At 45.8% G+C, this 26,409-nt stretch overlaps 1 protein-coding gene across 2 annotated transcripts in view; it reads left to right on the forward strand.

The window, feature by feature from the left end:
• PDZRN3 (PDZ domain containing ring finger 3) overlaps positions 1 to 24,011 on the forward strand; it is a 267,993-nt gene extending 243,982 nt beyond the window's left edge. Inside the window, exons 4-10 of one of the 2 annotated variants that reach the window (XM_018067086.1) lie at positions 1,288 to 1,535; positions 4,853 to 4,940; positions 15,362 to 15,460; positions 16,478 to 16,540; positions 19,544 to 19,645; positions 20,815 to 20,931; positions 21,522 to 24,011. In XM_018067086.1, coding sequence (XP_017922575.1) covers positions 1,288 to 1,535; positions 4,853 to 4,940; positions 15,362 to 15,460; positions 16,478 to 16,540; positions 19,544 to 19,645; positions 20,815 to 20,931; positions 21,522 to 23,072 — 2,268 coding nt within the window. In that variant the 3' untranslated portion in view covers positions 23,073 to 24,011. The remainder of the gene's footprint in view (positions 1 to 1,287; positions 1,536 to 4,852; positions 4,941 to 15,361; positions 15,461 to 16,477; positions 16,541 to 19,543; positions 19,646 to 20,814; positions 20,932 to 21,521) is intronic. The other variant, XM_018067087.1, reaches the window with a different exon arrangement.

Below are 26,409 nucleotides of genomic sequence, written 5' to 3' on the forward strand. Positions count from 1 at the left end.
CACCCATTAGTAACTAGCAAGGTCATCTTATGTGGTTTATGTGGCTATAAGGGGAGGGGGATGAACATGCTCTGGTCCTGCTGCCTTCCCAAGACTGTGATGAGAAAAGTGTTAAGAAGCATCTTCACTTCAGTCGTGCAATAGACAGTGGGCGCTCAGGAAAGGTCGCCACAGCAAAGGACTGTACACAGTCGGGAACAGCAGAGCAGTAAAGCTAGACGCTGTTTCCCAAACATCACCAAAGTGTCAGGTCATTTGAGCTCCTTCTTGATCCCTGCCGTATCCACCTACGGCCTGATTATCACTGACTTAATTTTCTCAATTGACTTTTTAAGGAAAAGCAAAGGCATTCATTTAAGAAGGAAATGCCACATCCCTTCCATGAAAGGAAAGCCAGTCTCACCTGACATGCACTGGGAAAACACACCATTCAAAGAGAAAAATCAATTAACATCCAGTTATTAATAGCTCGTATGGCGCGATAAAGGCTGGAGCCCGAGGCTGCTCCTTTCTCTCACAGGCAAGACTAGGAGGGGGGTGAAACTGTGTAAAGACATTCCAGGAGGAAGCCAAGCCTTCCCCACCATGAGGTTTATTGTTTCATGTCTGATCCACACACCTCCACACTCACCCACTTCCCACCAGGTATTCCTGGGGAACCTGACACTAAGCAGTGAAGTTCTTGGACACCCCCAAGTTTTCCTTTTAGCTGCTTATACACGAAAACCATCTTCCCAGCTTCTGCTTAATTCAGTTCAGTTCAGTCGCTCAGTCGTGTCCAACTCTTTGCAACCCCATGGACTGCCACACACCATTCTTCCCTGTTCATCACCAACTCCCGGAGCTTGCTCAAATTCATGTCCATCAAGGCAGTGATGCCATCCAGCCATCTCATCCTTTGTTGTCCCCTTCTCCTCCTGCCCTCAATCTTTCCCAGCATCAGGGTCTTTTCCTTTGAGTCAGCTCTTCAAATCAGGTGGCCAAAGTATTGGAGTTTCAGCTTCAGCAACAGTCCTTCCAATGAATATTCCAAACTGATTCCCTTTAGGATCGACTGGTGGGATCCCCTTGCAGTCCAAGGGACTGTCAAGAGTCTTGTCTAGCACCACAGTTCAAAAGCATCAATTCTTGTGTTCAGCTTTCCTTGTTGTCCAGCTCACACATCCATACATGACTACTGGAGGGGGGAAAAAAAAAGATAATGCTATTGAATTCAAATAGAATTTTTAATCTTTAACAAAACCTGCTTAATCATAATCCTCTAAGCACTCTCATATTTTTCAACAGGTCAATGGCAAAGACTTATCCAGAGCAACTCATGACCAGGCTGTGGAAGCCTTCAAGACAGCCAAGGAACCCATCGTGGTCCAGGTGTTAAGGAGAACACCGCGGACCAAAATGTTCACCCCTCCGTCAGAGTCACAGATGGTGGACACGGGAACACAGACAGACATCACCTTTGAGCACATCATGGCCCTGAGCAAGATGTCCTCGCCCACCCCGCCGGTGCTGGATCCCTATCTCTTGCCAGAGGAGTAAGTAATGTGATAACACATCCTTTTCCAACTTTTATTTTTTTGGCTATGCTCCGACTTCATTGCCACACGCAGGCTTCCTGTAGTTGTGGCGAGCAGAGGTTACTCTCTAGATGTGGCCCGTGGGCTTCTCAATGCAGTGGTTTCTCTCGTTGCAGAGCACAGGCTCTAGAGTGTGGAATCTGTGGTTGTGGCGCACGAGCTTAGTTGCCCCACGGCATGTGGGATTCTCCCGGACCAGGGATCGAGCGGGTGTCCCCACCATCGCAAAGTGGATTAGCAACCAGTGGACCACCAGGGAAGCCCGTGATCATGCATCTTGAGTGTGTTAGCGGGGGTACAGAAGTACAGGGAAGTCAGTTTCTTCCCTTCTGTGTGAGGAGAAAAATGAACACATCCTAACCGTTTTCTTCCAAGTTGCCCATGTTTCACTTTATTGTTTATAGAGGTGATAAATTGAATCCTGCTCAAAACCGCCCCGACATATTAATTACTTTATTATAACCCTGGAGCGGAGTTATTCAAATTATAGCCGAAGAACAAAATTACTTACAAATGTCATAAAAGTTGTTTGAGAATAAAATTTAATCACCGCAAATGGCAATGGAAAGGTTTGGTAGTTATCACTACAGGGAACGCTGATGGTTCTTTTAAGGAGACAGCAGAGTAAGTTGTGAGTGTAAAGAGAGCCCTAGAGGTGGTGCCTTCTGCTTTCTTGGGTCTCATTTCAAACTGGATCCATGGAATAAATCCACACGCGCCTCATATAAGTACTGCACTTACCGATTGAATAACAGCTGTGATCCAACACATCACAGTAATTACTTTACACAGCTCTCCTCCTACTGCACTTACTGCCAGAGACATCAGGTAGCTCAGAGCCTTTGACGTGGCCAGACCGGATGCTCAAACTAATCTCTCGCTGTGTGACGTGTAGTTTGTTTGCCTGGGCCTTATTTTTCCTCTGTTAAAATGAGATCATAATAGTACCCATCTCTTAGAATTGTGGAAAGATTAAATGAAGTCACGTGTGGAAAATTCTCAGCGTGGCATATGGTAAGCACTGGATGAATGATAGCAGTGATCATTGTTGATTTAATCAGTGGTGTAAAATGTGTAAGGAAAAAAAATGAAGAGCAGGAAATTTGCTAAGGTGTCCGTGTGGCTTAAAAGATGTCCATTTTAAGGTGGTTTGTCATATGCGATTTGGTCTGTCTGTGCGCAGGGTGTCCACTTTCCCCTCTTAGCCTCTCTGGCTGATACTACAGTCCCTCCTGCCTCCTCCCATCTTGCTCCTGGTCCAGGTCGTTGCCTCGATGCCTTATTCCAAAGGGCACGTCCACCTCTTCTAGGGGCAGCCTCTGAGTGGTACCTGTTGGGTTTCTGTTAGCAACTCAGTAGTTGCAACAAGCATGCATTTCCTGTGTGCTCACATGCCAGACAGAGGCTGGCCTTTCATCCTGTGGTTCCGACGGTTAGCTGTCATTAGAACCCAGGGCTGATTCCCCAGGTGTGGCAAAGGGAACTGGGCTGCAGCAGACAGCACGTGGAGGAGGAGGGGGTACCTGTCTGACACGGGGCACAGGGCGGCGTGCCAGCACCCTGCTCTCACCTACTTCTCACGCCTGTCCCTCCCATGCCACAGGGAACCACACACTCAGCGGTTCCGCCCCCCACAAGCTGCCAGCCAGACTGAAAGGCAAGCCGGTCACACTTCATCTCACAGACCTCACCAGCGATGCTCCAGAGCATCCCAGTTACTAGGGAACAACCAGACCATTCTCTGACTGCAATCAGTCAGATCAGTTATTTGACATTTTAGACTCCAACTGCCTTTCATGTTCATGAGGCTGTAAGGCTGCTTCTGACTCTCAATGTTGAACATCACCGTCACAGGCTTTTTTCCTCTTAAAGTCTAGTTAACATGACATGACTCGCGCCAGCCCCCCCAGGGGCTATTTGAGAAATGTCAGGAGAGTGCAGAGGTCAGCCCAGCCCTAGTCCTGGCTGCAAGGTCAGAGGAGAGCAGGACTGAACAGGGGGTGGGGTGGAGGGTACGTGGTGGCGCGTTAGTAACCAAGAGGCTCGAGAGCCTAGGCCTTCCAGCCACATCCTCAGAGCTCACAGCTCTGGATGTGCAGGCAGCGTATTTGCCTGATGGGTTCAGACAGTTGAAAGCCAGCCTTCACTTGAGTGATTGCTCATGTCTCCTCTGTTGTTTCAAAACTTAATCCCCCTGGGGGAGAAGACCAGCGTCCCCAGATAGCTGCCTGACCTTTGAGAGCCTAAAGGTTTGGGCCCCCAGCTAGCAGTCCAGCTGAAGCTCTTCATCTGCGTCTGACACTTTTCAGAGCTGCTGCCTTGGCTCCGAGAGGTTCCGTTAGTGGTTTTGCCAAAGAGGCGGTGGGTTCTGTGAATTCTGTTTCACACACGTTAACCTAGAGAAATGCACACCTCCATTCTCCTAGTGGTGTGTGTAGGGAGCATGCATATATACATATATGCCTTGTATGCACGCAAGCACATATATTCCAGACATGAACCAGTGCATGGGTTGTGATGTCAAACGTTTTTCTTATTGTGAGACCATCAAAAGGTGAAAAAAGAAGGCTGTGCTAGATGACAGCATCAGTTTCGGTCACAGCCCTCTGAACCTATGTCAGAGGCTGGCACATGTCTCTAAGTGTTGCCTGAAGTTGAGCTTTTTTCCTCCTCAGAGATAAAATCTAAGGATGAAGCCCCGAGCAGTAACTATAACTCTGTGTCCGGACTAGAGACTGAGTTAGAAATTAGTTATATTGACTCGAATGACTAGTGGGCCAGGGGCATGGCCACTGGAAGGAACAAAGCCAGTCTTCCTCTTAACTTGTATCTTTTTCAGTTTTTTTTAAAATTGAAGTACAGTTGATTTGCAGTGTGTTAGTTTCTGCTGTACAGCAAAGAGAGTCAGTTATATATTGGTTTCCCATTATGGTTTATCACAGAGTACTGAGCATAGTTCCCTGTGTTATACAGCAGGACCTTGTGTTTCCATCCTATATCTACTAGCTTAGATCTGCCGACCCCTGCCTCCCACGCCATCCCTTCTCCTCAGCCTGCATCTTAACTCCTTCTTCCAGAAGAAATGGACATAAATGAAGATGATGGAAATATTACGAGGGAGGTCCTGACTCTGCCGAGAAACACAACCAAAGAGACTCGAACTAAGACCTGAGACTCTGACAATTACCCTGTGACCCTTCTGGAGTTCCTGGTGGGAAAACAGAGACTCATAACTGCAAGCAGGGCTGTTTTAACATCCTTTCATCCTTTTCCAGGCATCCCTCAGCCCATGAATACTATGATCCAAACGACTACATCGCAGGCATCCATCAGGAGATGGACAGGGAGGAGCTGGAGCTAGAGGTAAGAACGTCTGTATCTCCTGTGAACAGTCATTATTAAGGCAGAAAGTTCTCTATCAGCATATATTATCGATGCTCAGGTAAAGTACACTTTTCATGGACTTTAGAAGAAGCGCGTTTTAGTAAGTCTAGAGCTGTCTGGAACACTGCTTTGCAAGAAGGGCTATTTAATAGCCTTTACAAGACAACACTGCTTTTTGATGATCATTGTATCAATGCAGAGGTCATTAAAAAGCTATCAAATGCCTTGGGAGCTTGATTTATGGAGGACGGTGTATAACCAGAAGTGGGGTCAGCTGCTCGCCGTTCAAAAGCCATTAAAGAGGCCAGGTTAGTGGCAGCTTATGTCATGGGTAGTCTGGTCATCTGGTAGATAACTTCTCCCACCTGGCATCTGTAAGGCAGTATCTATAGGGCAGAGTCATAGGATATAGCTCAGAATATTATCTATAGCCCTTGAGAAGGAACTAAAGGTCCTTGTGTGCTTGTATGCTAAGTCTCTTCAGTCGTGTCTGACTCTTTGCTGCCCTATGGACCACAGCCCGCCAGGCCTTGCTCTCCATGGGATTCTCCTGGCAAGAATACTGGAGTGGGTTGCCATGCCCTCCTCCAGGGGCTCTTCCTGACCCAGGGGTCATACCCGCGTCTCTTATGTCTCCTACGTTGGCAAGTGGGTTCTTTGCCAGGTCCTTGATTATGCTTAGTGACCAAAGTATTATTTGGTCTCCTTTGACTGTTTCCTGTGTTTCTGCATGTTCTCACTTCTCTGAGTGAAGTTTTTCCACAGACAGAAGGCAGGCAGACCCATAGAGTTCTGCTCCATTTCAGGTGTAGACTTTGCAACCCCTTGGTATTAAGTTATGCTCAACTTCACAGTGGCGGAGTCTTAACATCCATCTTAGTTTCTAATGTCTCTGAGCATCTGATGGAAAGCTGTGGTCTCTCCCTGGAAAAAGGCTCCTGTCTCTAAGAGTATGCATGTGGTCTCTGGAGGGTCACTGCGTTCCACCGTATCTGCCTTATATTATCTGGCTATATCCAGATACCACCAGAACCACTGTTTGCTTTCTCTTTCCCTTTAACTCAACCCAGCTTATTTAAAGAAAATTTTAAAGTAAATGCTTTATCACTTGCTGGGGCAGAAAATTCAGCATCAATTTCCATGAATAGAATGGCCGTACAGTAAACACAGTGGACACGAGGCAGTTTTTAAATCCTAACGCTTGTCACTGGTGCTGCCAAGGGCTGGACACCCAGGGCCATTTCTCTCCACTACCTCCTGCTTGCTTTCTCTTTGTCTGAGGAGATAGGCTGATAGCAAAGAAGTGTTGAGACTAGCCCAAATTGAGTCTTTCTTCCTAAACGAAATAACTTTCTATGCGTGAAGTGAGAACATCTTGCTTTGGACTGGAGCGGGCCACTCTGAAACACCTCCCTTGAGCCTCGTTATTCAAAGTGCGCTGTAAAAACTGGGGCGACAGTACCTGAGGGGTTGTGAGACATGCAGAATCTGGGCCCTCAGACCTACAAAATTGGAGTCTGCATTTTACCAAGACCCCAGGTGCTTCCGTGCACCTGGTGAAGTCACAGGGGCCCTGACCTGAAGGCCACAGGCCCAGATAAGCCCCGCTCCCACCTGCCCTTGTCACCGGTCACGTGAGTGAGGCTTGTGAGCTTCCTTCCCTGCAGTGTGAAGCTGTGCCTCCCAGCGTCTTAATAGCACCCGTACCATCCGTGCAGTGAGGCCTCATGGACTAGAGATGACTAAGCCCCTCATGGACATTCAGGACTCAGCTCAGACTTCTTCCCATTCATACATAGGCAGCACAAAGACTCTGCATACATGCTTATGTTCATTTCTGCTCACCTGCTTTTACTGATATTTTACTGGATATTCCATTAAATATCCAGTTTGGTGCTAGAAACACAGAATTAGCAAGTCGTCACCCTGCCAGCCCTTTAAAGAGCTCACAGTACCTACTTCATAGTGGTTAGCGTAGACACGAGCTTTTCATCTAGAGAACAAGACAGTGGCCATTCTCCATCTGTCACTCCTTTGAGCAGTTACCATGGAGTACAGTGAGTCCACACCAGGCAGGAAGACCGCTTTTACACTTGAACTTTTGTTGATAGCAGCTTAGAGGTTTCCAGGTTATTTCTGTTTACTAAGTGCCATCTCCTAAAGCAAACCTGGTGGTTTCAGATGAGTGGCCTGTCCTCAGATCAGAGGTCAAGACTCAGGAAGATTCTTCCTGAACTTCCCTGGGGCGGCTCACCAGAAGACAACAGTGTCTGTACCTCCAGGAAGGCTCTGTTTTTGGAGGCATGCCTTTGGGAGGCAGCCCAGTCAGTTCAAGAAGGTTAACGACCAGCATCACAGCCAAGAGCTGGGCTTCCGAAAGCAAAAGCAGACCCAGTTTTCAGGGGGAATGGTGTGCACCGTCATCCCCACTTCCTTGCAAGATTTCTTAGCAGACACAGGTTGTTGACGGTTCTAAGTCCCATCAGCCTGTTGTCCCCCCCACCCCCACCACCACCACCAACCCAGGCTGGCTGTGAATAGGGGGCCAGTCTCAACTGCTCATCATCTCAGTTGGATTAGATTAACATCTGCACCTTTTGAAAGATAACTATTTCCATGGATATTATATAGGAGGAAAATGCATGAGTGTTTGGGGATATTATGCAAGCAAATGCACAGAGAAAAACAGATGTTCTGTCTTTTAAAGTACACAAAATGATCATATTTAGGTAAGCGTCAAATCCCTGTTATTTTGAAACTGCTTAGTGTTAAAAGAATTACACCCAAGTATGCCCAAGGGTTGAGCTGCCAAATAATTACCCATAAATTTTCAGGTACTGAACACCTGTTCTGGATCTTCCTGTAAGCAATTAAGAAAACAGACGTCTGAAGAAGGCTTATTTCCCTCAGTCTATTGCTTGCATTTCCCAGTGGATTCATCAGTGGCATCCTAGCCGGGCTCTGAGGCCGCCGTCACCTATGCTGTGTCCTGATGTCATTTTGAGATCAGAATAGGAGAGCTACACTTTCAACAAGGGGACTAAAATGAGCTCCAAACCAGGTCTTAGAGCGAAACATCAGTAGATCATGAGGGAAGTGAGGCCATCCTAGAAATAAATACAGGCTCTCCCCACCAACCTTTGTGATTTTCTGTAGCCTTGAAGGCACAGCATCAGGCCGACTCCAGGGAACCTTCTCACTTCCCTCCTAGTTGCACAGGCACTTGCCCATTCTTCTCCTGTTCCCCTGCATCCAGAACCTTCCCCCAGCTCTGCTCATCTCCCCCTGGGTCCTGGCATCACTCAGTGTGGCTCATATCCAGAGAAGCTTCCTTCCCACTCTCAGGCAGCCCTCGCCCAGCAGGACCATTCCCTACTTGTTCCTCCTGCTCAGACAGTGCCTATGGATAGTAGCCACCCAGCCACCATGTGTTGAATAAAGGAATTAAAGGCCTTGTTACCCAGTCTCAAATTTAGGGTCCTTAAAGGAAAGTGCAATCTTTTTAGAGGCATCTCTATATCTCACATAGTGCCATGCATAGAGAAAGCATAGAGAGGATTTCTAGAAATATGCACAGAACTTCTGGATCGATAAGGTCCTAAGAGTTATACTTGGGTAACCAGTCTTCCTTGAAGCGAATAAGCCACCAATATCCATCTCTAGGACCTCCCCTCTGATTAAAGTGGCTGTCGCTGAAACCGAAAGCTTGGCTCAACCAAGGTGGAGTGGCCCTCTTACTTTGCTTAATTGAGCTGTTGTGTCAATTTCGTCTAAAATGTCAGGCGTAGCTGTTCATTTTTATCCAGCTGTCCATCTAGACCAGTGAGCAACAGGACAGCGGTGGTGGGGAGCTGTAATCCAGGTAATGGTAATACATTATTCATACCAATTTGATTAATGGTCTTCTTTGCGATCTTTCTCCATCCTCAGAGATAGTATATATTGATGACACCTCTGCTTTCTGTGATGTGCTCAATCATCTAAGCCTTTACCTCTAGCTTGGAGTGAGAATGAAATGTTGAGAATTTACAAGCCACCAGTAAGTCTGAAGAACTGCAGTTTCCACTGAGCCCCAAAACACTGTCTCTGGGGATAAGATGAGCTGAGAAGTTTCAGAGAGGTGACATGACTTTCCCAGGGCAGCCTGGCTTGCAATGGGCAGAGCCAGGTTTATTTTTCATTTGGATCTTTAGTCTGCCTTGGACTCTCAAGCTAAGTCTTTCAATTTTGTTGAGCACCTACCACGTACAGTACATAACAGACACTGCTCTTTCTGTACAGTTCATTATCCAACTATGACTGCATCACTGTAATCTTCATTATGAGCAGCCAAAGTGAATCCAAAATCTATACAAATCCCCAGGCAGGTTCAGCTCTTACACTGTTGTTTCCAGAGCTTCTGAAGACAAGAGCTCTTATGCTTAACTAGTAGCAACTAGGCTCTTCTCTATGGTGGGGAACCATTCCCTGGTAATGGACTTTCCACAGCGAAGTCATATCATGTGCCTTTTTTTTTTAATGCCAAAAGATTAAACATGTTTAATTCTGGCTGGTTAAGAACATAAATCATCATTCTGTTCTTTGCACTCTTTATTAACTTGTCTTTTTGGCGGTGCTCGTCTTTGCTGCTGAGCGGCCTTGTCTGTAGCTGCGGCAAGCAGGACTCCTCTGGCTGGGTGCTCAAGGCTTCTCACTGTAGTGGCGGCTCTCGGGCATACGGGCTCACTCGCTGTGGCTCCCAGGTCCTAGAGCACTGGCTCAGCAGCTGTGCCACATGGGTTTAGCTGCTCTGCAGCGCGTGGGATCATCCCGGATCAGGGAATCGAAACCAGGTCTCTTGCATTGGCAGGCAGACGCATTACCACTGAGCCACCAGGGAAGTCCTCTTTGCACTTTTCTGAACTTCTGTAAATATTAAAAAAAAATTTTTAATTTTATATTGTAGTTGAATAACAATGTTGTGTTACTTTCAGATGTATAACAAAGTAATTCAGCTATACATATACAAGCGTATATTCTTTTTCAAATTTGTGAGGTTATTACAGAATATTAAGCCAAGTTCCCTGTGCCATTTACTAGGCCCCTTTTAGTTACCTGTTTTCAATATAGAAGTGTATACATGTCAAACCCAGCTGCCCATCTGTCCCTCCCCGGGATCCCTCCCAACTGGTAGCCAAGTTCGATCTCTGTGAGTCTGTTTCTGTTTTGGAAATAGGCTCATTTGTTTCGACTAGATAGTAGCCACAAGTGATATCACAGGGTATTTGTCCTCTGTCTGAGGTCCTTCACTTAGTATGGTCATGTCCAGGTCCATCCATGTTGCTGGAAAAGGCATTATTTCATTCTTCTTTATGGCTAAGTCATATTCCATTGTATATATGTATCTTCTTTACCCATCCATCCATCCCTCTGACAACAGACCTTTTGGTTCCTTGCATGTCTGGGCTATTATAAATAGTGCTGCAGTGAATGTTTGGGTGCAAGTGTCTTCAAATTATGGTTTTCCTCCACACAGAGGCCCAGAAGTATGATTAACAGATGTAGTAGCTCTAGTTTTTTAAGGAACCCCCGTATTGTTCTCCATCGTGGATGTTAACAATTTATCTTCCCAAAAGCACTGTAGGAGGGTTCCCTTTTCCCCATGCCCTCCCTCTCCAGAATTTACTGCTTGTGGGCTTTTTGGTGATGACTGGTGTGCGGTGATACCACCTTCTAGTTCTGATTTGCATTCATCAAATAATTAACAATGTAGAGCATCTTTTCATGTGTTTTCCAAAAAGCGTTATGTTAAATTTACCTTTCAAAACTGGCTTCTTGAAGGTCCTCCCTGTTTATAATTTTTTTAGTTACCTACTCCAGAACATTTCTGGAGGCCAAATGTCTTTTACAGCCCCACAGGCCTTGTGACTATGAAGTAACCCCAGCACAGGTTTTCAAGTTGTTGTTATAGGAAATGTCTATAGGCACCAGCACTTTTTGATGCCCGAGTCAGGTTATTTGGGCAACAAGCGTCCAAGATAAACTTGTGCTCCTGGTTTGTAGATTCCAGTGGAATGGGCCAGAAAAAAGACCCCAGGGCTCATGTCTGGGTACTTCTTTTCCCTTACCATGTATCCCAAGACAATCCCAAGCCCTCCCGTAACTGAGATGCTGAGGGTACTGTCGTACTTAAGTGGAGCACCTCCAAGAAAGGAGCTGCCAGGACCAGCAGCCCCAGGAGACTTGGAGACCAGGTGCTTTTTCTCAGCTCTTCTGGCCCAGACTGTCCATTGTGTGCCGTAGGCTTGGCTGAGCTGTAGGAGGACCCACCTGGATCTGGAGGTTGGAGTCCCATCCATGGGAGACGGGGCAGTCCAGTTCCAAGTGGGGTTCGTTTGCAGGCACGTCCTCCCCGGCTTCTTCATCTCTACCACAGTGGAGCCCTCTGGACCTAAGGTTTCTCAGGCTCCAAGGACGTGACGGCAGCCCAGGCCACCAAGGCCCAAAGGAAGTATCACTGACTTGTCTTTTTCTTTTTAGATGGTTTATTTTATATTGCAATATAGTTGACTTACAGTGTTGTGTTTATTTTAGGGGTACAGCCAATTGATTGATTCATACATAAACATCTATCTAATCTTTTGGGGGTTATTTTCCCATATAGGTTATTACACAGTGTTGCGTTCCCTGTGCCATATAGTAGGTCCTTGCTGATTATCTGTTTCACATATATCACTGGGTACAGGTTAACCCCAGCTGCCTCCTAACTTATGCCTCCCTCCCCACCACCTTTTCCCTTTGGGAACCATAAGTTTGTCTTCTAAGTTTGTGACTCCGTTTGTGTTCTGATAGGCTATGTGTCGTTCTCTGACTTCATTTGCTTAGTGTGATCATCTCCAGGTCCATCCATGTTGCTAGAAAAGGTATCAGTTCAGTTTTTTTTTCAATCGCCAAGTCATATTCCATTATATAATGTGCTGTATCTTGTTTATCCATTCATTGGTCAGTGCATCTTTTGGTGGCTTCCATGTAAAACATCGGGGTGCATTTGTCTTTAATAGGTAGTTCTTCAATTATCTGGCAATCAAAATATTGATGAAAATGGAATAGAAATTATTTTAAAGTTAGGTTTTTATCAAAATCATACTGATTATAGATTTCACACTGCTTACATTACTGGCACTCAGCCAAATGAATATCTTTTTTTTTTTTTAAACACATTAGACCTCCATCTCTCACATTCCTTATGAGTCTTCCTCGTTCCTACTTGAATACTCTTAGCACATCATGCTGTTTTTTCCCCCAAGACATCAGTTCCAGACTTTTCACTTTCCTGGGTTCTTAAATGGAGCCCTCAATTCTAGATGCGTGTTACAGAGTCATGCTTCTGAGACTATCAGTGGTGAAAGTCCAGGATAACCAGGCTAGGTGTTGTTTTTTTAGCATGTCACTGACCAATATATGTGATTCTACCCAAGCAAGACTCTATATAGCTCACCCCTTGCCTCTTCAGTTCAATGATACCCAGTCTTATGCCTAGACAAGTCTGAAAATCTTATCCTTGGCCATCAGGACAGTGTCTCAGCACTATAAAAGATTCCAAACACTGCCCTCAGTTTCTGCACTTACCTCATCATGACCCTGAGGCATACTTCACGTCCTATTAGAATGAAGCCCAGCAGAGCTCTGGTACCTTTTGATCTTTCTGAAGAGCTGTTCATCTTGGTTGATCATTCAATGAAAACTATAACCTGTATTATGATTTTTACTCTGGTAGAAGTCGTATCACAGTGTTTGTTGTTTTTCTTAGTTGCTTCCTAAAACCTCTCCAGGTACCCTTCTCCCTGCTTTGGTTGCACATGTATTCGTTCCAGAACCAGCTGGCTTCTACCGTGAAGCCAGGACTCAGGGGCTGCAGTGGGACATCTGGACCCGAACAAGTTGTCACGAAATCCCCCAGATTTCCACTACCTCTTGTGGTGGTTGTTTAGTCGTGTCCGACTCTTCTAGGATCCCATGGACTCCTCTGTCCGTGGGATTCTCCAGGCAAGAATACAGGAGTGGGTTGCCATTTCCTTCTCCAGGGGATCTTCCCGATCCAGGGATTGAACCCACGTCTCCTGCATTGGCAAGTGGGTTCTTTACCACTGAACCACCAGGGAAGCCCACACTACCTGTTCAGTTCAGTTCAGTCGCTCAGTCGTGTCCGACTCTTTGCGACCCCATGAATCGCAGCATGCCAGGCCTCCCTGTCCATCACCAACTCCCAGAGTTCACTCAAACTCACGTCCATCAAGTTGGTGATGCCATCCAGCCATTTCAACCTCTGTTGTCCCCTTCTCCTCCTGCCTCCAATCCCTCCCAGCATCAGAGTCTTTCCAATGAGTCAACTCTTCACATGAGGTGGCCAAAGTACTGGAGTTTCAGCTTTAGCATCATTCCCTCCAAAGAAATCCCAGGGCTGATCTTCAGAATGGACTGGTTGGATCTCCTTGCAGTCCAAGGGACTCTCAAGAGTCTTCTCTAACACCATAGTTCCTATTAGGAAGCGCTAAAACAGAGCAAGTCTTGCCTTCATCTGTCCCCCGATGAAGTGTGACCGGAGGTGGAGACTTGGGCATGCGGTTGAAATGTGAGGATGCTGTGAGACCACTATGAGGGCGGTGTGCACAGAGGCGATTCCACAGTATCTGTAAAGAATGTGCCCTTGCGGTTGAACGTCTGCTGCCTCTGTGATTGCCTAGTCTTTTTCTCAAAACACAAGGCAAGATAATAGGGTTTCATTTCTGGGTAATATACCAGATTGCTAAAGCTTTAATGAGGAAGTCACTGAATTAATTAACATGTCAATATTCAGAAAATAAAATTATCTTATTGGGGGTGGGGGGACGTGAGAAACACACACACTTGGTTACAAACAACTGCTGTGACTCCGGGTAAGAAACCGCCCGCACACAATCATCATCCTTACTGTTTTCTGTAGACTTTGTCTGGGCCAGGTGATGTGCTGAGAGCTCAGCGGTCTTGTCTCAGTCACTCTTCACCCTGTCCAGGCGGCAGGATGACATGCACCAGTGAGGAAACAGGCTTAGATATAGTCACAAGCCCATAAAACCCAATGATGAAGCTGCTAGAAAGAGCTGGAATCTGCCCTCAGAGCCCCAACTCATCAGCAGCACCTTATCCTCTACATTAGCCATAAAGACTGCTGAAGGTATCAACCAGAGCTTGGCAGTCTTCACTTAAAAGTTGCTCAAGGCCTCCCAGGATGCGGAAATAAAATCCAAGCTCCCCACACTGGCCTGGTGGCCCTTTTACGTGACCACCCTCAGGTCACCTCTCTTTTCCTTGCTCACAGGGCCTTAGCACCTCCAGTTCTTCCACCTAGAAAGTGTCCGTGGTATTGGGCACCCAGGGAGGGGGTTCAGGAGTGTCTGCTACATAACTGCTTTGAGCTTCACTACAGAAACAACCCTATCCTCACCACCATCTAAGAGGAGCCAGGAGCGAGGAAATAGTCCCAGAGACAGGCCCCATCTCGGAGCCCCTCCTGGTTAGTAAGTAGCTAGCAGTAAACACCAGACTAGGGGATCTGCCTGGAAACCTACCAGCAAGCGGCCCTTTGCACAGGCCTGTACTTGGGTGCTGTGGAGTCTCACCTGGGCGGTTGGCAGTGTGGGTAGAAGGGGAGACGGGGCCTGGGAACGCTTTCAGAGAACCAGGCCTCTTGCTCCCAAGGCTCCAACTGTTTTCAAAGTTCTGACTTCATTCCGAAGCACAGTTTAATTGTCAAATACAGTGGCGCTCCCTGTGCCCATGTGTCTCGCATTTGGGCTTGCTTCACTTTTATCTTATTTAATTTGTTGTAATAGCGTCTGAAACTAATTTCTCGACTGTAAATATCACAGCTGTTGTGGAAAGCATTAATTGCATGCTATCACGTTACCCTCCTTCCTTGGATCAATTTATGTGTAATCTGTTTGCAAGTTCTATTACTGCACATATTAAGGGAACGCAACGTGAAATAATCTAACCAAACACATTGGAAACATTTGTACCGAAATGGCCGGATGGTTTGGAAATATTCTCATTGGTGGCAGACATTGAAAGAATGCTTTTGAAAAGGCCGACCCCAGAAGTCTCAATGCTGAGTGAAATATGGATAATTTTTCTTCAGTGGGATCAATAAAATAACTATTTTCAAAATGACTTTATATTGACTGAAAAGGTCAGAAATGCCCTGGGCATTGATCTCTTGCCTATAATCACCTTTTGTGTAGTAAGTTAACCGCTCTGCCCACAGCAAATGCAAAGAAATGCAGTTCATTATTTAAACAAAATGTTTTTTAAAGCATCTGATGTCCTCCCAGCCATCACTGCCTGTCGGGAGTCTCACAGGGAATGCCCTTGTCTTTGTCTAGGAAGTGGATCTCTACAGAATGAACAGCCAGGACAAGCTGGGCCTCACGGTGTGCTACCGGACAGATGATGAAGATGACATTGGCATCTATATAAGCGAGGTATTGAGGCACATTTTTTATAACTATTGCAGCAGGACAGAGAGGCTGTATTCTTTCTATCCTTTTAATGTGTTAAGCAGCTCTGGCTTATTGAGATGTCTTTAGAAAGACACAGGCAGATTTCTTTGTCCCCTTTATCACACTGCATGGAACTACCCTACATCGGGGTTAAGTTCTAATGTCAGCGCATAAGGCAAAATTATCCTTCAGAAGCCTGCAAATCGGCCATAAAATGGAGCTGTTTACTTGGTTTTGTGTATTCAACCCCGAGGGAAAAGCAGATTCCATTTCCCACCTCCAGTTCACTGAATGGGATGGGGGAGGAAGTCATTTACACTTTTTCAAGTATTTCTGTTATCATCTTCCCAGAGAAGCCAGCGCAAAGCAGATGATTTCAATATGGGTATCTCACCTTGCAGCCCATCTTTAGTAGCACACAAGCCCCATTCTATCAGGAAATAAAATCCATCTCAATGGGCTGAACCAAGGGATGTGACTACTAGGCTTTCTACCCATCCCGTTGAGTAGACTTCATCTACTAAGCTTAAGCTGGCCCACCATTACTGCATTTGGGGGTGTCTCTCTAAAATGCAATCCCACTTGTCTCAACTAGATTCTATTTGTAAATTTCCTTTCCAAAATTTAATATACCCATTTGGCAAAATAATGAAAACATGGCTACTAGACCACATAATGAAAAGCATCCCTTCACCTGTATGCCAGCTCACTTTTGCTTTTCCTTCCTGGGTATGGAACAACTGTTACCTGTGCCTCTCCATCCCCCCAGGAGAGCAGGGCTGCAGGGCGAGAGTCCAGGACCACAGCCCGGAAAGGGCTTGGAAACGTATCAGGCCATGTTTGAGTCTCCCTGCACGACATGGAGTCCTGTTTATTTCTCTGTAAAACAGAAACAGAGGGATGAGCATGACGACGTGTTAGACAGAGGCAGACTTTGGACAGTGCTCTTGTTTATTTTTGTGCATGTCTGAGTTACCCACTCAGTGCCATGTGTTTCAGATTGACCCTAACAGCATCGCGGCCAAGGACGGGCGCATCCGAGAAGGAGACCGCATTATCCAGGTAGGTCAGTGTCCTCTGTTCTTTCACTGAAGAACAGGCTGCTTCAGATAATAGCTTTAGGGTTGAAAATGCAGAAGTTAACAAATAGCTATCACTATCGCAAAACCAGATGTGTGGTGAGGCAGACCAGTTAAATTAGGGCCGAAGTACCAGCTTTGGAAAACACCAGGACACAGGGCATGGTGGGGCCCGAGACAAACTGGAGAGAGGCTGCCCCATCTAAACAGGCAGGCCGCCCCCCGCGTCTTACACCATACAAGTCAGCTCATCTCATTTCCTGTCCTTCTCTTTGGACCAAAGACAACACAGGCCAAATCAGGTCAACAGTTCTTGTGACCCCAAATACTACTCATTTTAGCTTTCTCCGAAGGATTCATTTTGGGCCAAGCATTTCAACGTGACACAGTCTTCTAAACTTTCTGACTCAGCAGGTAACTACTATATAGAATGACTTTTAAGAGTAATTTATCTGTAAACCATATCTGTTGCTCTTTGGAGTTGAAATGAGACCATCTGAATATAGAGACACAGATGTGGAGAACACATACATGGATTTCAAGGGGGAAGGGGAGGATGGGAGAAATTGAGAGACTGGAATTGACATATATATACCCTATTGATACTATATATAAAGTAGAGAACTAATAAGAACCTCCTGTAGAGCACAGGGGACTGGATTTAATGCCCCGTGGTGACCTAAATGGGAGGGGATATACATATGTGCACTGCTGAGCCCCTTTGCTGTGCAGTAGAAGCTAACACAGCATTATAAAGCAACTCTACTGCAATAAAAATTAATATAAAATAAACCATGTGTTCCTCTTGTAGCTAGTCTGTTTTTAATTGTTAAAAATTAAAACTTAAAATACAGATAACATCTTTTTGTTGATGTAAGGTTGCTTTAAAATGTGTTCCTTTATGGTTTATTACAGGATATTGAATACAGTTGCCTGTGCTATACAGTAGGACCCTGTTACTTTAGCCATTCTCTATATATGTATCATGTACACAAACTTCTACAACCCATTCCTCTCCTTTCTCCTAGCCAAACAGCAGTCTATTTCTGATCTCTGAATCTGTTTCTGCTTTATAAACAGCTTCATTTGTGTCATACTTTAGATACCACATAGCAGCTACCATACGGTATTCATGTCTCTCTCTGACCTACTTCACTGAGTATGATAATATCTATTAATACTGCATCCATGTTGCTGCAGATGGCTTATTTCATTCTTTTTATGGCTGAGTAATATTCCATTGTGTGTAGTAAGTACCACCTCTTTACAAGTTTATCTGTCAGAGACTTTTATTGGTGTTTATTGTGTTCGTTTCTGCTGTACACCAAAGTGAATTAGCTACACGGATCCGTATATCCCGTGTGCCACCACAGGGCACTGAGTCTTCTGTGCTGTACAGCAGGTACTCATTGGTTATCTATCTGTACACAGTATCAACGTGTACATATGTCAATCCCAATTCATCCCACCCCACCCCTTCCCCTCTTGGTGTCCATTCACTTGTTCTCTACATCTGTCTCTCTACTACTGTATTCCAGGCAAGTTCATCTCTACCATTTTTCCAATTTCCACAGGCATGCATTAACATATATTTGTTTTTCTTACTTGCCGTAATCTGTATCACCATCTCGAGGTCCATCTGTGTCTCTCCAAATGACACAATTTCTTTCCTTCTTATGGCTGAGACATACTCCATGGTACATCAGTTCCACATCTTTATTCACGCCTCTGCGGCTGGACAATAAGTTGCTTCCAGTCCTAGCTATTGTAAAGAGTGCTGCTATGAGCATAGGGACACATGTATCTTTTTGCATTAGTGTTTGGTCTGAATATATGCCCAGGATTGGGATTTCTGGATCATATGGTAGTTCTATCATGCCCTTTTTAAAATCTCACAGAGATTGAGATTGTTCTCTTATGGGCAGAAGGCTTCCCTTGTACTCCTGCTCATTCCTGTCTTCTCGTTTATAATCCAGTGTGTTTATCTCTATCACTATATACCTCACTATGAGTAATTTTCATTTCCACTGCTTATTCTACACTTCCCTGGACTTCAACCCAACTTTTATTCCTAAAGGGGCTGAATCCTCAGTAGTAACTGCTTTTTCAGTTGCTTTAGTTTTCCACAAGCATCTACCACTGGGTATGGCAACACTGAGTTCCTTACCTGCCCTCTCTGCCTTCACTGTGCTGCAGCAAGTGTTAACCAAGATCGATGACGCCCTTTGCTGTTATAAGGCATAAGACTCAGATGGAAGGCTCAGTCTTCCAGCTTGTAAGTGGGACCACTGCTGTGTCCCCTGGAGCTGAGACCTCCAGACCAGCAGAGCTCAAAGGTGACCCAACAGGAACCAAAAATCCTGCTAGAGAGGGATCAGGTGTGATGGTGAGATTGTATAATACTGTTGTATATATATTTTATATACATACAACAAGTATTGTATAATACTGTTTATATGTGTAACCTGGAAAAATGGTACAGATGAACTTATCTGACTTTGTCCCATCTAAAGAAGTTGGTGTCAAACTTGGAACACAAAACACCCTAAATAATAACCATCATATTCACATCAGACCCATTGCTTCTTTTGTTCCATATTTTTCAAAAACATCTGTAGTCATGCTTCAGTATATTCCACTTATACTCCTTCCTGAATATATTTAATTGTCTCATTAAATTGCTTAGAGGTTATCCCTCTTCACAACACTGTGATTTCTCTTAGTGTGGCCTTCTGGAGTCCCAGTTACTCCTATTCACACAGCCTCATCTCGTGAACTACTCCTATGGAGACTGTCTCCTATAGCAGAGACAGTGCATCAGACTGAACAAGGCCTTTCCTTGTGAAAACCAGCATTCTTTTCAACCTACCTTGAAGTTCTCTGTTCCAGCTGTGCTTGGGTAGTGGATGCAGGCTTGAAACACTAGAGAATCATTCTGCACAATCTAATCATGCTACCATCCACCCCTCCACCTTTTTTTTTGTAGATTAATGGGATAGAGGTACAAAACCGTGAAGAGGCTGTAGCTCTGCTAACCAGTGAAGAAAACAAGAACTTCTCATTGCTAATTGCTAGGCCCGAACTCCAGGTAAGGTGGCTTCCAGCACGTAGTCTGTGGTTTCAAAATCACTAACGGAGTTCCTGCCCTGCAGAAAATATATTGAATCAGAACTTGAAGGTACCCTGTGCCCCGAAAACGTAATCTGACTTCCAGTCTCTCTCTTGCTTTGGCCTTTTAAGGATGCAGCTATCCACCCTGGCATTTACACTGCATGCCCAGAAGCTTCATTAGTGCAGGGAGTGTAATGAAGGAAAAGAGGAAGAAACATAATGGCATGGAAAAACACAGCCAGGGTCAGGGCCATCAAAATGTTTGACTGCTCAAGACCCTGACCAGTTTCTGTGTGGGTCTCATTTACAGTGGCAGAGTGTAAGAAATATACAGCATGATGACTATAGTTAGCAACACTGTAATGACTACTGGAAATTTGCTAGGAGTAAAGTTCAGGTATTCTCATCACACACAGTAAAGTAGTAACTGTGAGGTGATATGTTAATTGACTGTAGTCATTATTCCACTATGCACGTGCACAGCAAATCATCATGATGTACATCTTATCTGTAATACAGTTTCTACTTTTAAAAAGCAAAAGAAACATTACTAAGCAGACTTTTTCTTAAAGGGCCAAGTAAGAAATGTGACTGGCTTTGGGGGTTGTATGTGGTCCGTGGTGCAGCTGCAGGCCAGATCTGCAGATCTCAGACCCCTGACTAGTCTGCTCTTTATGAGCAAGAGAGACAAGGCCCTTGCCCAAGACTAAGAGGTAGTTAGCAGACCTACCTTTGTTCATCAGAACGAACTCTGTCCCATACTGCCCCTGCTTTCTCCTTGGAGCCTGCTAAACTTGGGTGTGGGCCTCCCAGCAGGAGAAGAGCCAGGGCTGTGGCTCTCTGATCCCCTAACTCAGTGGCCTCCTTCCCTGAAAGTAGCTGAGGTGCATGAAGGCACTTAAGCCTGCAACAGTAGAACAGCAGGCCACAGCCTCACCCCTAGACATGTGGTGTTGGGTGAGAGGGGTCTTTACCTTGACGATGGGGTCAGTGTCTGTCAGAGAGCCAAACAACAGGCATTGGGATGACTCCTGGAGGAAGCCTAGAAATGTGATTCCCCAAGGTCCTGTCCTTTCCTAAAAATAAATAAAATAGAAGCAGAAAGGGCCTCTTCTGAAGCCTGTGTGGGTGGCTGCCTCTCCCCAGCTGGACGAGGGTTGGCTGGATGACGACAGGAACGACTTTCTGGATGACCTGCACATGGACATGCTGGAGGAGCAGCACCACCAGGCCATGCAGTTCACGGCCAGCGTCCTGCAGCAGGTACCGCCCGCTGCCCCTCCCTCCCCACCCCACCCCCCACCCCATGATGCTTAGGGTCTTGAGAAACCCACCAGCTGGCAAAAGAAAATAAGTGCTTTTTCTGTTCACCCACCAGTGAAAAGCAAGCTGATACCCTCTCAGACCAAGAGAGTGCTGCTGGGCTTAGAAAGCAAAGCAGTAATGCCAAGATACCACTGAGCTTCTGATACTTGTTTGGAAAACACGTGTGCCAAAATAAAGAGCAGATCAGAGAAAGCAAGTCACATTTTTGAAAGGAAAGCAATTCCCTCTGTTAACCTCACTACTCGCTACCCTTTCCCCTCCCTCCTCTGCCACCACTCCGGTGCCTTAGGCACTCAAGGATGTCCTCCGTGCCTCTTGCTTCCTGGTAAGAGGTACTAGAAGAGCCGCAATCATTCACTAGGTCAAGTGATCGTCCTCCTTTCCCAGATGGAGGTGAAGCGGCTCACCTAGGGGAACTTCAAGCTAACTACCCCAGCAACCCAAGTCCCTCCTCCTACCAGAAAAGTGGCACCCGTCCCTCCAGCCTCTCTCCCCGTGACTAAGTGTTCTTGTTTTCTGTCGTGTAGAAGAAGCACGAAGAAGATGGGGGAACCACAGACACGGCCACCATCCTGTCCAACCAGCACGAGAAAGACAGTGGCGTGGGCCGGACAGACGAGAGCACGCGCAACGACGAGAGCTCGGAGCAGGAGAACAACGGCGACGATGCCCCCGCAGCCTCCCCGCCGCTGGCTGGGCAGAGGAAGCTCACTTGCAGCCAGGATACCCTGGGCAGCGGCGACCTGCCCTTCAGTAACGAGTCCTTCATCTCGGCTGACTGCGCCGATGCCGACTACCTGGGCATCCCCGTGGACGAGTGCGAGCGCTTCCGCGAGCTGCTGGAGCTCAAGTGCCAGGTGAAGAGCGCCGGCCCCTATGGCCTCTACTACCCCGGCAGCACCCTGGACGCCAGCAAGAGCGACCCCGAGAGCGTGGACAAGGAGCTGGAGCTGCTCAACGAGGAGCTGCGCAGCATCGAGCTGGAGTGCCTCAGCATCGTGCGCGCGCACAAGATGCACCAGCTCAAGGAGCAGTTCCGAGAGCCCTGGATGCTGCACAACAGCGGCTTCCGCAACTACAACACCAGCGTGGACGTGCGCAGGCGCGAGCTTGCCGACATCTCCGAGCTGCCCGAGAAGTCCGACAAAGACAGCTCGAGCGCCTACAACACCGGCGAGAGCTGCCGCAGCACCCCACTCACCTTGGAGATGTCCCCCGACAACTCCCTGCGGAGGGCGGCGGAGGGCGAAGGTGCCGCGGAAGCTTACGGGCCGTCCCCCAAGAACCTGCTCTCCATCACAGAAGATTCCGAGGGGGGCTCCCCGAACTACAGCCCTTCCCCTAAGGAGCTGGATCCCAGCCCGGCTCCGGAGAGCAAAGAGAGGAAGCCCAGCGAAGACGGTGGTGGCAGCAGCGGGAGCCCCACCCCCGGCGCGAAGCTGGGGGGCTCATACTTGCCGCCCTTCCCGCACTCGCCCTACAAGCACGCCCACATCCCCGCGCACGCGCAGCACTACCAGAGCTACATGCAGCTGATCCAGCAGAAGTCAGCCGTCGAGTACGCGCAGAGCCAGATGAGCCTGGTGAGCATGTGCAAGGACCTGAACTCAGCCAACCAGTCGGAGCCGAGGATGGAGTGGAAGGTGAAGATCCGCAGCGACGGCACGCGCTACATCACCAAGCGGCCGGTGCGGGATCGCCTGCTGCGGGAGCGTGCGCTCAAGATCCGCGAGGAGCGCAGCGGCATGACCACGGACGACGACGCCGTGAGCGAGCTGAAGATGGGGCGCTACTGGAGCAAGGAGGAGAGGAAGCAGCACGTGGTGAAGGCCAAGGAGCAGAGGCGGCGGCGCGAGTTCATGATGCAGAGCCGGCTCGATTGCCTGAAGGAGCAGCAGGGGGCCGACGACAGGAAGGAGATGAATATCCTTGAACTCAGCCACAAAAAGATGATGAAGAAGAGGAATAAAAAGATATTTGATAACTGGATGACAATCCAAGAACTCTTAACCCACGGCGCAAAGTCGCCAGACGGCACTAGAGTATACAATTCATTCCTCTCAGTGACTACTGTATAATTTTCACTTCTGCATTATGTACATAAAAGAGAACACTACCACTGGGGTAGCAATTCCTGCCTCGTTCAATGCGGCAAGTTTTTGTATATAAGATAAATCGCAACATCATGTTTATAGTCTAAATTAGCGAGCCCTACCTACCGCTCTGGGTGTCTTAGCTCTATTTTAAGTGGAGAAAAACCACCCTTAACTACTATCCTGGAAGGCAATATTAACCAAACAGCCTTTTTTTCAAACAGCAAGGATACTTTTTTACTCGTTACCTTTTACATAAAGTTTTTAAATTTCAAAAAGATCTTTTACTAAGCATACCTTCACAGAATAATTTGTTTAAACTATATTCATATAAGAAAGTTAAACACGCTTTTTTCCTTTTCTGCTAAAAACACAGATATGACTGCCAGTATGTATTTTAACGGAGCTCTATTTTATAATGTTACTTTGCTGAATGTGTTTCACAGGAGTGACCATTAATATATTATTTAGGTCAAAGCTTCAACTCAAACCCACCAAACTCTGTGGTTAACTATATAGAACGCACATAACCAAACCAGCGGTGTTTAGAACTGGGATACACATTTAAACATTTTTCTGGTTAAAGTTCCCAAGAGAGTGTAAACGTTTTAACAGAAGGCAAAATATAATGCAACTTTGTGGGAGTTTACAGCATGTTTGCAAATACTGCAACTCATTGGAGGACTTTGCATGTACAGGAAAGTTGTGGATGGAGAAGGTTTGTGGAATTTTAAGTGCTCATTGTAGTAAAAACCTTTGCTTTGTAGATTCAAAGGGAGACTTTTACAAGCAAATTCACAGAATCATGATTAGTTATAAACAATTAAGTAAATGAAGTTAAAATAAATTATTATTTTCTATGTTTTGAAGTGTTCCTCATTTTGCAGTGGTGCCTATAAAATAAAAGCCTTTTTTGCAGTGTTTCCTTCTTTCCTTCATTGTCTTACCTGATGCTTTAGAAGAATTTGAGTGTTTCAGATCATCCAATACCTTCATCCTGCCTGGAATCCAAAGACAGATGTACAATCAAAGTCTGTTAGGAAAAAAAAAGGAATCAAACACTCACTATTTAATCTAGCTTTCTGTCTTTTCTTGCAGAAAGCCTCCACTTGACTAAAGTCTACCCTACAGACTTGAACAAGCAAGTTTATCAACCAACATGATGTTTACAATTTCTCTGAAGTTTCTTTGATTACCAACCATTACTGCCTGTCAGTAATATCTAACATCTCTGAGATGATGGATTTCTAAGACACATCTGCAAAATCTGTAATATTTCCATAGAACAACAAGGTACACCAAAGTAGGTGGGCTTCAAAACTGGCATCTTTCAGACTCCAGCAACCCACAGGATTCTACATAATGAATTTGCTACAAACTGTTCCCTGATTACAACATTCACACAAGTTTTAGCTATAATAACTCCTGAAAAGACACATACATGAATGAATGAATGAGATTATAAAGCGTATCATTTTCACTTGCCTTGATGCCAGATAATTTCTCACTGAAACTTGAAGTATCCAGGTGTTTAGGTGTCTGAGACTTAGATTCCTTCAACACACCCTGTTTGAACTAAAATTCCTCCCTTACAGTCAGAAAAGACTAATTAGTAGTCATACTTCCATTAGAACAACCTAATGAAGATAAGACACTGATATCTTAATGGGGAGGAATAAATATATCTGTTCATTACCTCTGCAAGACCAGGCATTGCAAAGATCATTACCCCTGCTACGTGAGTTTTTGCAAAAGGTGAACTATTAGCACCGTGGTTTTCAATACTCTCCAAGGTCAAGTTCCAACAGATTGGATCTTTGGCTCCAGGTCTCTTACCTCACATCTGTCCTCATTAGTCCAAGTGTTACCAAGACCCAGAACAGTCAGATGGATTACACGTTGCTGTGAGACATATCCAGGTTGTGTGTAAAAGTTAAGTGCATGGGTTTCTCTGGGGAAACAGCTTTACCTGCCTCATGCGTTCTCACTGATGATCAGAGTGTTACATATTGGCACAAGGAGGGCAGACTTCTGATTCTCCGTAAGAGCCACTCCCCCTGGATGGGTGACTCAACTTAATTCCTAAAATATAAGGGGAAAGAAATGAGAATTTATTGATTATCCAGTGCTATACCTTTCAACACAGTAGCCACTAGCTACAGCTGGCTATTAAACACATAAAAATATGGTTAGTCTAAACCAAACTGTTCTGAGAAAATGGCTTTCAAAGACTTAGTACTAAAAAAAAGACAAAATATTTCAGTAGTTCTTTGCATGTTGAAATGATAATATTTCACATATCTTGGATTAAATAATTTTAATTTCACCTTTTTACTTTTTCAGGTAGTTATTAAAAACATTTAAATCACAGATGTGACTCAACACTTTATTTGTATTGGCCAGCACCAATATAGGAGAAGGCAATGGCACCCCACTCCAGTACTCTTGCCTGGAAAATCCCATGGACGGAGGAGCCTGGTAGGCTGCAGTCCATGGGGTCGCGAAGAGTCAGACAAGGACTGAGCAACTTCACTTTCACTTTCCACTTTCCTGCACTGGAGAAGGAAATGGCAACCCACTCCAGTGTTCTTGCCTGGAGAATCCCAGGGACGGTGGAGCCTGGTGGGCTGCCGTCTATGGGGTCGCATAGAGTCGGACACGACTGAAGCGACTTAGCAGCAGGAGCACCAACACAGACCATCAGGCATGTGTGTCCAAAACACTTGACCTCTCCAAATTCACAGGCCAGTTCTGCCAGGCAGATGGCCTTGTCAACAGTTCAGATTAAGAACGGCGTCCAGATGAGTGTAGGGCTGTGATCTAAGTTTGCACCCCTTGAAACCCAACCCAACCCCTCTGCCTCTACCAGCTTCTCAAGAAGTCATTCTAAGTCTCTGGGTTGTGCTACTCCTTGTAGCCTAGTCAACATCATGATAAAAGGAACTGCTTCAAAGTGACAGACATTTCACTCGGTTCCCTCTAGAGTTTTAAGTGACAAAATATTCTAACACCACTGGCAAAAACATATGACATAAAAATCTAGGAACTGGAGGCACTAATTAAGCTTTTCATCTTTTAAATGAAAACAGGATGCCCTAAAAAGCAAGAACCACAAATGTGATGCGGCAGGACTATACACTGCCAGGGGAAAGCTAGTTAGAGAACTAATGAGGATTATAAACTAAACTTTGAAAATTAACCAAATACATTATCTAGTTGGAGTCTAAGAGTAGGTTACAGGTTACTTGTTAGCAAAATTGCCCAGAACCAAAGAAGTAAACAATTCTGCCAGAAGCAACCACAACTCCCACTTTTATTTCAG

The sequence above is a fragment of the Capra hircus genome, chromosome 22, assembly GCF_001704415.2.
Source record: "Capra hircus breed San Clemente chromosome 22, ASM170441v1, whole genome shotgun sequence".
Lineage (NCBI taxonomy): Eukaryota > Metazoa > Chordata > Mammalia > Artiodactyla > Bovidae > Capra > Capra hircus.